The sequence below is a fragment of the Panthera pardus genome, unplaced genomic scaffold (assembly GCF_024362965.1).
Source record: "Panthera pardus isolate Hobbes unplaced genomic scaffold, ASM2436296v1 HiC_scaffold_27, whole genome shotgun sequence".
Classification (NCBI taxonomy): Eukaryota; Metazoa; Chordata; class Mammalia; order Carnivora; family Felidae; genus Panthera; species Panthera pardus.
The window spans coordinates 113,193,036-113,207,150 of NW_026526843.1; the positions used below are offsets into that span (position 1 = coordinate 113,193,036).

The following is a 14,115-nucleotide window of genomic DNA, read 5'->3' on the forward strand; positions in this document are numbered from 1 at the left end:
CAGGCCCATCAGAGAAGCGCCCAGCTGAAGTGAAGAAGAACTTTATTTTTGGAAAGATTCTGATGGTTTCCTTTTCCTTTTCAGTCTAAGATTTATACTCGCACACCGACCTTATATTTGGACTTCAAACTGGACCACGGAGCAAAGCATTCCCAGCCTATTCCTAAAGGTATGGTGGCTTCTGGGGTTTAGTGATCAGAAAAAAGGGACCGCTTTCTCTCAAATGTGCTCATTTTTGAATCTGTAATTACACTTAAATTAACGAATATTCCTGGGGCTTTTCAAGCAAAGAAGATCAGGAAGAATTCATAGAGTGTTAGGGCCGGACTGTGCGGGCCCTGTTTTTTTCCACCCCCGTTTTATGGGTGGAAACACTAAGATCCAACAGATGAGCTACTTGCTCACGTCCTCGTAAAGACTTGCTGGACAAGCCAGGACTTTCACCCGCATCTTCTGATTTCCTAGCCACTGATGACTCAGAGTGTTCCTGCAGGCGCATTCCAACCTTGTGACTTATGAACAGGTGTATTCCTGAATGAGATACTGGTTTCTGTTGATAAAGGTACTGTTATGGAGGGCTTACCCTTAAGTGGACTTCTAAGTTCAAAAGCATACTTAGAAAACTCCCACGTGTATAAGGCCAATTTCATTTTTAAAAATGGTTGCATGAGATCATTAGGCAGAAACCTTGGAGCCATTATTTTCTTCTTTGGGTTTTTGTTCTGGCTATTTTTGAGTATAGAAAAACTCTTCAGATTAATTCTCTGAAACATATGCCTACCCTTATACATAATTTTTATAACAATAAGTGTGAAAGTGTTAAAGCCCATATGTTTTAACCTTGAGTGCAGTGCTTTTTTCTTCTGCTTTTGAGTTTGCTTCCCTCCAGTTCCTTCCAGTACCTTCCCTATACATCGCAGCTCTAGGACGTAGCCGACACAGATCCTCAAATTAGATCTTGCTTGTTTTTCTCCACACTCACTTTTCTACACTGACATATATATGCATGGAAATGCACCCATATACAGGATTGTTTTGTCATTGTTTTACTAAAATGGAACCATATTATAAATGCGTTTTTGCATCTTTTTTGATCAAACAGCTCCTCCTGGGAATCCTTCCCAATCTACTTATAGGGGCTCTCTTTGTTTATTTAAGTAATTAAAAAAATTTTTGAAGTTTATTTTTTTGAGAGAGAGAGAGCATGCGTGTATACACGCAAGTGGGAGAGGGACGAGAGAGAGAGAGAGAGAGAGAGAGAGAGAGAGAGAGAGAGAGAGGAGGGAATATCCCAAGCAGGCTCTGTGCTGTCAGCGCAGAGCCCAACGTGTGGCTCAGTCTCACAAACTATGAGATCGTGACCTGAGCTGCGATCAAGAGTCGGACGCTCAACCAACTGAGCCACCCAGGCACCCTGACTTTTAAAAATTTTTAATTGAAGTATAGTTGACATCTCAGTTTCAGCTGTACCGCATAGTGGTTCGACGACGGTGTACGTTGCGGTACACTCACTGTGGTACGTCTGCCTACCGTCTGTGACCACACGGCGTCGTTGTAGTGTTAGTGACTGCATTCCCTATGCTGTACTTTTCATCCCCGTGCCTTATTTTATAACTGCAAGATGGTACGTCTTAATCCCCTTCGCCTACCTCCCCGTCCTCCTTCCCTTTGGCAACCACTGGTTTGAGTCTGTTTCTCTCGGTGGTGGTGGTAGTAATGGCGGTATGCCGTGCCGTGGGTGGACTGTGATGCATTTACCTACTGCCTGTCAGCAGGCACTCCCTTTGTTCCTAGAGCTCGGCCACTGCACACTGGTCTCCAGTGAACATCCTTATACACGTGTCCTTCCCTATGGCACTTATTTTGATGCAGTAGATTTCCAGTGATGGTCACAAGGTATATGCATGTTTGATTTTAAAACAAACACGTCAGGGTGATTGGTTGGCTCGGTCAGTTGAGTGACTTGAGCTCAGGTCGTGATCTTGCGCTTTGTGCGTTCGAGCTCCGTGTTGGGCTCTGTGCCGACAGCCCGGAGCCTGCTTCAGATTCTGTGTCTCCTCTCTCTCCCCAGCTCACACTCTGTCTCTGTCTCTCTCTCTCTCAAAAATAAATAAACATTAAAAAAATAAGTAAAACACATTGTCAGGCTGCGATCCCAAAACACAATTATACTTTTTCCATCAGCAGTATCTGAGAGTGCCAGTTTCTCCATGACCCCACTGACACTAAGTGTATGGTTCATGTTAGATTCTCTTCTACCCTTAGCACCACTCTATGTTACCTAATGACAGAATGCGTATATGTCACTTTGAAAGGCTGTACTTCTGGCGTGACTCAGTTGGTTGAGCGTCTGACTTCGGCTCAGGCCGTGAACTTGCAGTTCATGAGTTTGAGCCCCGCGTCGGGCTCTGCGCTGACAGCTCGGAGCCCGGAGCCTGCTCCGGATTCTGTGTCTCCCTCTCCCTCTGTTCCTTCCCTGCTCAAACTTTGTCTCTGTCTCGAAAATAAACAAAGATTTAAAACAATTTTAAAAAGGCTATACTTCTGTTCTACTTTGTCCTTATAAATTCTAAACTTGAGATTTGTTTTCAAAAACGTTTTTGGAGGGATAGAAAAGCCAGTAGCTTAGAAATGCATGTGCATCATCGAGTCAATATAAACCCATTTGGAAAAAGTCTCTTATAAACCCAGCAGCGAAGCGTCCTCTCTCTTCTTCTCAGTGTCACTGTCTCTCTGTCACACGTGCGCACGCGCACACACACGCGCACACACACACCCGTGTTCACGTTACATTAAGTGACAAATCCAAAGTTCGGGGCATCTCTGTCCAGTACCAGACAAACAGTTTAATTCAGGTATTATAAAGTACTTACTGCCTACAGACTTGATAGTTTTGGCTGTCTGTAATCAGCCATATTGGCTGGTGAAATTATGCTGCATAAATTTTATTATCAAGTCATTTAAGTCAAGGTGACCCTTTGTCTTTTTTTTTAAAACCACCTTTCCAGGTCAAATTCCATTATAAACCCGAAGGACTGTTTAAATTCATTTTATTTGGGTGCTTTGCTGCATCAGATATTTTTTGAAATGCTTTTGTCACTGGCAGGGTCCTAGACATGTTTCGTTTACAATATTTTGATGGTTTTGTTACTCACGGTAAGGGGATTTGACATGGACGTCTGGGTTATGTTTGGCTTTTGGCATAAGCTTTGCGATCTCACTAATTTAATGTCGACATGATTGTATCATTACCGGAGTAGAGGGATACTCTCATCCCTGATAGCAGGAAAATACATGTTTCTCAAGGGACATCCAGTTAAGGGAGATTGGAAAGCTTTCTCGTGAATCAGACTCGGTTTCATCTGAGTTCTTTCCCCTAAATAGTTACTAGAATTGATTTTTACCATCTCTCTCTTTCCTTTGGTTAAGGCCCATTTCTGTGGAGTTGGGCTAACCTTGCAGAAGACAGATGTTTCATGCCGTGGCGATTGGGAAGGCAGCTGATACCAGGAATTGAGCTGGACAGTGCGTCACTTACAAAGAATCCAATCTGTCAGGTCTCTGACAGCACCACATTCCTTTCCCATTGGCCGCACATTTTTCATGTTAGCTCTTGGCTAAACCAGGAATAAGTAGTTGTGTTGGGTTTGGGTTTGTGGTTTTTTGTTTTTTTGGGTTTTTTTTTTTTGCAGTGACTTTTACCATCTCTTACAAAGCAATCTGATTTTCCTTGCTGCAAACTGACATACAGATAACACTGGTATCATTCATTCAGAAGGACATAAACCTGTATTTCTAGGAAAATATCAGTCTTGCCCAAGAAACTTGGGCCTCTGGTCCTCACGTCCCCTTTGTCTTCTGACTGCATCACAGTTTGGCCCTCAACAGCCACTCTGTTGCTCCCCATCTTCCTTCACAGTGTCTCTGCTAGTAGGTATTTTAAAGTATCATCTGGAATGTTAAAAACGGAGGATGGTTCTGGTATGGAAAAACTTCACCTAAAAATTTTTTTTTAAATGTTTATTTTTGAGAGAGAGAGAGAGAGAGAGAGAGAGAGAGAGAGAGACGGGAAGGGGCAGAGAGAAAAGGAGACAGAGAATCTGAAGCAGGATCCAGGCTCTGAGCTGTCAGCACAGAGCCTGTCGTGGAACTCAAACTCACAGACCACGAGATCATGACATGAGCTGAAGTCAGACACTTAACCAACTGAGCCACCCAGGTGCCCCTGGAAAAACTTAATTTTGTAAGTTTTTTCTTTTCACTTCCCCCAACTTTTTGGTTTTCTTTACAGTATATATACGTCAATCCAAACAATTTCTTTGGAGAACATAGGGCCTACCCCACTGTGGTAAGCTGAAGAGTAGGCCCACGGAATGTCCACACTCAGGGTGCCTGAGTGGCTCAGTCTGTTGAGCATCCGACTCCTGATTTCAGCTCAGGTCATGATCTCAACAGTTCGTGGGATAGAGCCCCGCGTTGGGCTCTGTGCTGACAGCGTGGAGCCTGCTTGGGATTCTGTCTCTCTCCCTCTCTCTGCCCCTCCTTGGCGTGTTCTCAGTCTCTCTCTCTCAAAAAAAAAAAAAAAAACATCAAAAAAGTTATATAAAAAACCAAACATGTCCACACTGTAATCCTTGGAACCTGTGAATATGTTACTTTCCATGGTGAAGGGGATGTTGCAGGTATGATTAAGTTAAGGATCTCGAGATGGGGAGAGTAGCCCAAATAGTCCAGGTGGGCCCAATATAATTGCAAGGGTCTGGGTACGTGAAGGGGGCAAGAGTCGGAGTGAACGAAGTGACAGTGGAAACACAGGTCCAGGTGATGCACCTGCTGGCTTTGAAAATGGAGGTGGGGGGTGCCTATGTGGCGAGTGGCTCAGTCTGTTGAGCGTCCCACTCTTGATTCCGGTTCAGGTCATGATCCCAGGGCTGTGGGATTGAGCCCCGCTTCGGGCTCCGCACTAAGCATGGAGGCTGCTGGTGATTCTCTCTCTCTTTCTGCCTCTGCCTCTCTACCCTGCTTGTGTGGTCTCTTTCTCTCTAAAATTAAAAAGGGCGGGGGAGTGCCTGGGTGGCTCAGTCGGTTAAGCATCTGACTTTGGCTCAGGTCATGATCTCGTGGTCCATGAGTTCAAGCCCCATGTCAGGCGCTGTGCTGACAGCTCGGAGCCTAGAACCTGCTTCAGATTCTGTGTCTCCCGCTCTCTCTGCCCCTCCCCTGCTCACACTCTGTCTCTCTTTCTCTCTGAAAAATAAACATTTAAAAAAATTAAAAGAAAATGAAAGGGGGCCTCGAGCCAAAGAATAGGGGCACCCTCTAAAAGGTAGAAAAGGCAAGGAAATGAATTTTCCTCTAGAGCCTCCAGAAAGAAGGCCACCCTGATACCTTGATTTTAAACTGTTGAGACCCATTTTGGGACACCAGACCTCCAGAACTGATAGGTAACAAGTCTGTGGTGTTTAAAGCCACAAAGTGTGGTAATTTCTTATAGCAGCCATAGGAAAAATACATTCTCTTATTGTCAATGTATTTTTGCTTTCATGGGAGGAAAAAACAGAAAGGAGCCCTGTCAATTACATCTCAATAAAATTGGGGGGGGGGGAATAGAAATCACTGCTTCCAAACACTTTTTTAAAAAGTAGATTCTAATGCTGTACGTACAGTAGCTACTCAGTAAATCCTGGTAGGTATCAATGTCACTGTATTACTTATCTATATTGTGGCATAACAAATTACTCCCAAATGTAGTGGCTGAAGATAACATTTGTTATCTCACAGTGTCACTGTGGTCTTTGGCTCAGGGACTCTTATAAGGCTGCGGTGGACACATCAGCAGGGCTGTGGCAATCCCAGGGCTCAACGCGGAAGGATGCGCTTCGAAGCCCACACCCTTGTGGCTGGTGACAGGCGTTCGGTTTCTTGAAGGTTGTTGGCTGCAGTCCGCCGTCACCTCCTTGCCACGTGGGCCTCTCCGTAGGGCAGCTCGTGCACAGCATGGCCTCTAGCTTCATCAGAGCCTACGAGGCAGAGAGTAAGAAGGAATGAGCAAGTGGAAGCCAGAGTCTTCATGTAACCCGGTCTCAGAAGTGACATCCCAGTACTTGTGCGGATTCTGCCAGTTAGAGCCACGCCACTAGGTGCAGCCCACACTCAGAGAAGAGCTTACAGAGGGCGTGAATACCAGGAGGCAGAGGGCGTCTCGGAGTCAACTTGCCAAGCCTATGATCTTGGTTCACAGTGCCATACGTTTCCCCCTATGGTCAGTGACTCGAAAAGTACTATTTCTCTTGTTGTTATTTTTTTGAAAATGGAAGGCACGGTGAATTCTCAAGAGTTCCTGCCTAAATGTCTTTTCACTGTCATTATCTACGTTTTAAGGGAGAATGCCCCAAACATGAATGATTCATGTGGAATTTTAGATTCTCAGGTGGTTTCATAGAACAAAGGCTGGCTGATTTTGTCCACTATACAGACTCCATGATTTAATTCATGCTCTCTACTTACCAGCAGTACCTTAAAGTAGTCAGTCACCATGCCCCCCATACTTAGAATGTGCTCGTAATGGTTATGGATGTCAATCAATAAGTCCTCAGAGCACTGATGAACATGAACCAGAGCCTGAACAAATTATCCAGTGGAAAGCTTCATATCATTTTCCTTTGGGTGGGTTGTCTGTCTTTTTTAATACTGATTTGTAGGGGCTCATTACACATTCTGAATGCTCCTCATTGTCAGTTACTTGTGATGCAAATATCTTCCCCCTTTTGCCTTGTTTTTCACTCATATTTTTCTATACGTTAATAAATACAAATTTCTTAAATGCATTGCTCTGTTCCTTAATGGTTAGTGTGTGCTTTCTGTGGCTTCTTTAATAATCTCTCCCAGCTCCAGATCATGAAAATGTTCAATTATAGATGCTTTGTTGTTTGCCTTTTGTAGCAAAAACCCTTAATAGGGAATCTTATGAACATTTTTGGGAGCTCACAGTTCACTGAATCATCCTGTAGTAATAATAGTTACTATAGCTAACATTTAGTAAATGCCCTATTATGTATTTAGACACTGCTCTGAGAACTCCCTCTGTATCAACTCCTGCACTCCTCATGAGTCTATGAAGTAAGATCTGTGATTACTCCATTTTTCAGGTGAGGAAACTGAGGTGCAAAGTGACTTACTTAAACTTACTCAAGGTCGACTAGCCAGGGAGTGTTGGGGATGCGATTCTACCTTACACAGTTGGACTTTCACTATGACTCCTAACCACTAAGGTCCAGACATGTTAATGGGCCAATACCCTATTGATAGTGCTTTGGGAATATTGGCAAATAAACCCAAGGCATTGCAGATAGGTTTAAAAAAATAACAATTTTGAAAAAATTTTTTAATGTTTGTTTATTTTTGAGGGGATGGGAGGGGCAGAGAGAGAGGGGGACAGAGGATCTGAAGTGGGCTCTGTGCTGAAAGCAGAGAGCCCGATGTGGGGTTCGCACTCACAAACCATGAGATCATGACCTGAGCTGAAGTCAGACGTGTTATAAACTGAAACACCAAGGTGCCCCCAGTTTGTGAAACTTTTTGAGTGAATCTCCCCAGTTTGAAAATTATATTGTTTTTGTAATCATTTTTAAGAGAGAACAGATTAAATTAATAATCAATGCAAAGTAAGAAACCATTCTAAGAATTCAGACACATTTCAGTTTCAACAAGGGTTTATTTTTTCCCATAGTTTCAGGTCCTACTGAAGAATCTCGTTCTCTTGACGCGCCTGGGTGGCTCAGTCAGTTGAGCGTCTGACTTCGGCTCAGGTCATGATCGCGTGGTTCATGAGATGGAGCCCCGCATCGGGCTCTGTGCTGGCAGCTCCGAGCCTGGAGCCTGCTTCGGATTCTGTGTCTCCCTCTCTCTCTGCCCCTCCCCCACTTGCACTCTATCTCTCAAAAATAAATAAACATTAGAATAAAATCTTGTTCTCTTAAAAACAGTCAGGTGCCAAGGGGCACCTGGGTGGCTCATCAGTTAGGTCTGATTCTTGATTTTGGCTCAGGTCATGATCTCGTGGTTCGTGAGTTCGAGCCCCTCATTGGGCTCTGTGCTGATGGTACAGAGCCTGTTTGGGATTCTCTCTCTCCCTCTCTCTCTGCCCTTCCCCTGCTCACCCTCTCTCTCTGTCTCTAAAAATAAATAAAATAAAACTTAAAAAAAAGTCAGGTGCCAAAATATGCGCATTATGACATTCTCTGCTTATTTCAGGTTCTGTGGTTTTCCGAACCTTTGTTTAATCCTTAAAGTGGTGTGTATTTTGGTTCTTAATTGTCTTGGCCTTAGTCTAAGTTCTGATGCCTAAAGCCATTTCTACTTTATAGCCTTCAGTATAATTTTATGATTATAACTACATATTTGAATTATTTCCTGATTTTTTCTGAACAATTAAAACCCAATTGTGAGCACTGCATAATTGAAGATGAGAAAAAAGTCTGTTCAAATAAAGCTAAGTAATAATAGTAACATGTATTATTTTAGTGAAAAATTACCACATTAAATGTCTCAGTGGTGGGAAAACTTCAGTGTAGATTTAGCCTGTAATGATCAGGAAGCTTCCAGGGGATTCTAATGCATTTTTCTTCTTGCTGTTTTATTAGCAAGAAAGTAATCAGCAGAACTTGTCCTCCAGAGGGCTAGGCTCCATTCTGGGCACACACAAGCCTGTCTTCTGAGAGTTTCCATTCCAGAGACTTTGTGTTGCTAATACATTTCTCATTCAAAATGTTAAATTTTGTTCATTTCTTAGTTTTTCTGTTAGTCACTGGTGCAGTGAACGGATGTTCAGTATTATCGATGGTGGACCAAACCATAGGGGAAGGTTTTCTTATAGGTTGCAATTCTTCTTGTTAAGATGTAGTATCTTTAAGGGTGCCTGGGTGGCTCAGTCGGTTAAACATTCAACTCTTGGTTTTAGCTCAGGTCATGATCTCATGGTTCATGGGTTCAAGCCCCGCGTCGGGCTCCATGCTGACAGCATGGAACCTGCCTGGCATTTTCTCTCTCCCTTTCTCTCTGCCCCTCCTCTGCTCTGTCTCTCAAAATAAACTTAAAAACTTTTAAAAAAGATATAGTATCTTTAGAATGGCCCTTAATGTTACATGCCTATGGCTTATAAACATAGACTGTAGTATGATCATTCTGGAATATAGGAAACATGTTCTGAGTATATCTTGCTCTGGAAAGCCAGTCGTCTCAAGTGTCTTTGTGTTGGTAACATTCTATGCAATATCGTTGGGCATTTTATTACTGATGTCACTCACCAAATTTGGTAAAATGGGCATTCTCTTTTCTTTTACTGGAATTCCTACAAGGTCATGTGGTATCCTACCTCTTTTCCTACCCCTTTTGCAGGGCTGCGACACTGACACCCCATTTGCTGTTTGTGTTTAGTTGTGAGATGGGGGTTAAATGCCTGTGCTCGTAGGCCTGGCGAGCTGTCAGCTGCTGGCTGATCAGAAAGCCCACCTTATGCTGCTAGTTCTAGACTGCGGTGTTCAGCGGGACACAGACAGCATCCTAAGTGCCACAGCGTTCTTGATGAGGACAGCAAGGATCCATTGTCTCCGTTTTGGAGTTGAGGGTGGTGCTTCCAAGAGCGTGGGGCCATCTCTGTGACAGTGACCCTTCTGTGGGCTGGGCCACAGCTTATCGGAAGCATAGATAGCAGTCACTGCAACCCCCTGACCTGTATAAAGTCAGAGGAAAGTGGAAAAAGAAGGAAGGAGCAGGAAAGGGAACGGGCATCTGTGAAATGCCTACTGAGGGCATTGTGTAGATAAGGCGAAAAACATCGAGCGCGTGCATATATACGTAGATATGTAAATGTGTACGTACCAGCTACACAGTGTCACTTGATCAGCACAACAGCCCTGTGTGGTACATATTATTTCCTTATTTTACAAACCAGGAAACTGCCTCAAAGAGGCTAGCAATCTGGTCCTAGTCCCCCGAGTGTCTCTTGCTGATTTTTAAACCTGTATTTTCTGCCTGTGATTATGTACCTTCGATTTTTGTTGCTCTTTTATAGTTACAGGTGCTTTGTTTTCCATGGCACCACAAGGCCCCTGTAAGGTTTGCCACTGCCCTCTGCTTCCTCCTCCCCCGGAGGGGTTTGCTGGGTTAGAACTAACTAGAGAGGTGGGACAAGCAGAGGGGCCACAATGCTGGAGAAGGGTATGCATGTCAGGGTCAGGAGTCTGAGCTTGTCCTGGGAGAACAGGGAGCCATTGAAGGGTTTTAAGTGGAAGGCCCCATTCATTGTGTGTAGGAAAAGGACTGAAGGCAATCAGGGGACATTTCTATCACCTATAAGATTTCATCTGTAGGGGTGCCTGGGTGGCTCAGTCTGTTGAACGTCTGACTTTGGCTCAGGTCATGATCTCATGGCCCACAGTCCATGGGTTTGGACCCCGCATCGGGCTCCATGCTGACAGCTCGGAGCCTGGAGCCTGCTTTGGATTCTGTGTCTCTCTCTCTCTCTCTGCCCCTCCCCCACTCATGCTCTCTCTCTCTCTCTCTCTCTCTCTCTCTCTCTCTTGCTATCTCTTGCTCTCTCAAAATAATAAATAAACATTAAAAATTTTTTTTAAAGATTCCATGTGTAAGAAGAAAGATAGGAAATACAGCAACATGGACATTCATTATTTCCTCCTTTGCACCCTTCTGAATTAAAAAAAAATTAAAGCATGGAAAATAAGTAAATTCTTCTCTAAAGCTGAGGGATTAAACAAATTTGGTCTGATGATGAGGAAACATCAGACAAATCCCAACTTAGGAACATTCTACAAAATAACTGGTTTGTGCTTTTAATGGAAAAGACTGAGAAGTGTTTCCCATGGAAGGACATTCCATGTGAGAACTAAATGCAGCCTGTGAACAGGGTTAGAGCCCAGCCTCCGCTTTTGTTTTGGGGTTTGTTTGGGTTCTTTTTCTTTTTCTTTTTCTTTTCCTTTCCTCTTTCTTTCTTTCTTTCTTTCTTTCTTTCTTTCTTTCTTTCTGCCATAAGAAGCATTACTGAGGCAATTGGCACACTTTGGATATCCATATATAGGTAATGGTGTTGTATTTTCTCATTGGTATTATATCAATTTCAGAATTTTTATCAATACCCTATATTCATGTAGGAAACTATCATTGTTTTTAGGAAATATATACTGTCAAAGAACAAAAGTTGAAGCGAGTTAAGTCTGAAGATCTATTTGGCTCTATTCCACAATTCATGATTCAGGCAGCATCCCATGGAGTAAGTAGACAGGGGCTCCTAGGAGTTGTACCAAATGGAAGATTTTATAGGCAGAAGAAGGATGGGGTAAGATATTAGCAAAGGAAAAGAAAGGATTGTTTCAGCCCGTGACGTCTTCTTTTTGCGAGGAAGGGAGCCGGTAGGGTTTTCTTCAGGCAGATGACCTCACCAGTGGTGCTCAGGCCATTTCAGGTTGACTCTTAAAAGGTCACATTCCTGGGAGAAGTTAAAGCTTGTGATTACGTCTTGGCTTCTCATGGGGGAAAAATGATTCCATTTTGGACTTCTTTTTTAACGATACTGAATTATTTTGACGTTAAGGGACATCATATCTATAAATCTCAAATATTTCAGAAGAAAATAGAGACCTATTTCTAGAGATAATGATAAAGCATATTGTGATAACACATTAGCTCTTGGAGAACCTGGGTGAGTGGTATATGGTAATTATTATTTTTGTAACTTTTCTGCTTGTCTGAAATTATTTCAAAACAAAAATCAAAAACATAATTTTTGAATGAGGAGAGGGAGGAGAGGACCAGGCAGGTCTGCCTCCCGTCCCCGATCGCCAGGCATGAAGTCCCCGGTGAGGGAGCTACCTGCCCAAGATGAGCATAGGGGCATAGAGGGGTCGGGGAGGTGTCACGAGCTCACCGTGAAGGCGCACGCACGAGTTGGGTCTTTGCGCAGCGCCGGCTGTGCTCAGTCCTAAAGCAAGGTGAACGTAATGAGAAAGTGGGTTCGGGATTCCAGACCCAGTGACATTGGAGCCCGTGATTAACTTGGCCTCTTCCTCGCACACGGCGCAGGACCTAGGACGAGGCACACGATGATCGAGATAACACAGGCGGTAGGAAGTGAACAAGGCCGCCGCGAAGTCCATGTGTGGGCGCGCAGCTGAGAGGAGGCCCCGGGCCGGGTCTGCGCTCGGCCCTCCCGCTCCTTCTGTTCAAGCGGTGGAGGCTCTCCGTTCTCTTTGGCCGGAGCCTTCGGCGGCAGCTGCCTTTTCAGGCGCTCAGACGCAGAGGGTCACGTCTGCGGGGCCCAACCACTGCAAAAGCCCTCCCCCTTTTAAAGGGATTTGGTCAGTCCTGGGCGCCTGCACCCCTCCCCTGCTTCTGCTGCTCATCGGTTCTGGGTCGTCGTCAGCCGGTGCCGGTCTCGGGGAGAGCTCATCGTTGTTAGTACCCTCAGCCGCTCCTATCATTGCTCGATGCAGGCCCCTGCCGGACAGGAGTGACCCTGTCTTGCTCTCTACAGGAGCCTTTTAGAGCCAGTGTTGCTTTGGGATCTGGCAACCGGTGTGACCCAGAGTTTGGGGAGAGGCTCATTCTTTCCTTAGCCCTATTCCCTCTCTCCTTCCCTCCCCGGAGTGGACTTTTGTCAAAGACTTGCTCTGTCAGCAGTTTCTCTTTTTCAACTTTCTCTACACATACATAGATAAGGAGTAGTTGTGAAGTTCATCGTTAGGGTGAACTCTACAGACAAAGCAGGAGGAAAATGAGCTGGGTTAAGGCAAGGAATGGAGGCCAAGAAAAGCTCTCACTAGGGACATTTATAAGAATTGGGAGCCTCCCTGAAAATGAGAGCAGAAGCCACAGAAAGTGATTTACATATTTAAAAGTCTTACATTTTTGATGTTTGACTGAAGGAGGTCTGACTTAAATGTGTTGCTGATTAAACCATCCCGCAGGGCCAGAGGTAAAACGTGACCTCCATCCCAACTTATTTTGTCATTGCCTGAGGGACGGGAAGAGCTTCCCAGCTGCAAAGAGCCAGTAGCTTGGAGACCTCGGTTGTGGAAAAAGGGCAACCATAGGGCCTGTGACCTTGGAGCAGTAAAAATGGGGGGATGGTATCCATTACTGGTGCAGGACACAAGAGCGGGAGGAGGGGTGGGAGAGGAGGGCAGGAGGAGGAAGGATCTGCAAATCTCCGTGAAGAGCTCTTTGCTGATGCAATCCTGCTCTTCTTTGCTGATGCAATCCTGCTCTTCGCAGAGAAGGAATCCTAATAAAATGTAGCAGTTCTTAAACATATAGAAAACGTTCACACCACTCGGCTCTTGTTTTACTGTAGTTTTAAGAAGCAATGCTTAATGCTGTTAAAAACAATTCAACTGGCTAATTTGAAGTTTGAATCGGCTTTATTAAATGATTCATGAATGCTACAAAATGGAAGCTTCTTGTAGGAAGGAGGAGGGGGCAAGAAAGTTACTGGCAAAAGAAAAAGATGGTTCCAGACAAGGTCACCTTCCCAGGGAAGGGGGGGGGGGTGGGAAGAGCAAGGGGTCTTATCATGCAGATCATCTCCTCTTCCTTTGGGGGATGGAGGGGACCCCTGTGGGGATGACCTCAGTGGTGCTGACTGGAAAAGTTCTGACTGACCCAGTTAAGACTGTGTTTCTGGAGGAGGTTGAAACTATAATTCAGTTGGGTATCAAGCCCCTGTTTGGGGACTTGGCCTAGCATTGGTGACTCCATCTTGGGTCTGTGGTTTTCTTGTTAATGGTGGAAATTAAACAAGGTGTGTAGCTGGTGCGCAAGGAGCACCGGGTTTGGCCACTCGTCGCTGACAAAATCCAAAGGTAGAAAAACAAGTAGTGGTGAAACGAAAATGAAACGAAAATGCAGTTTGTTTCAGTGAGACCACCGCTGGGAGTGCAGCAGACCAGCATCGCAAAGACTTGTCTCCAAAGTACTGAAAATGCATCCGGGTTTACAGAAGGAAAATGTGGGGCAAAGGCGGGTGGATCCGTGCAGGTGGCCTGTGAAGGCCAAATCAGTCAGGGTCTCGGGATCAATCACGGGTAGGGTCTTGCTGGCTCA

General features: G+C 44.7%; 1 protein-coding gene across 5 annotated transcripts in view; it reads left to right on the forward strand.

Moving 5' to 3' along the window:
• PIR (pirin) overlaps window positions 1–14,115 on the forward strand; it is an 89,797-nt gene that overhangs the window by 54,193 nt on the left and 21,489 nt on the right. For all 5 annotated transcript variants that reach the window (XM_019417957.2, XM_053891819.1, XM_019417958.2 and 2 more), the window contains one exon: window positions 85–169. In XM_019417957.2, the coding sequence (XP_019273502.1) occupies window positions 85–169 (85 nt within the window). The remainder of the gene's footprint in view (window positions 1–84; window positions 170–14,115) is intronic.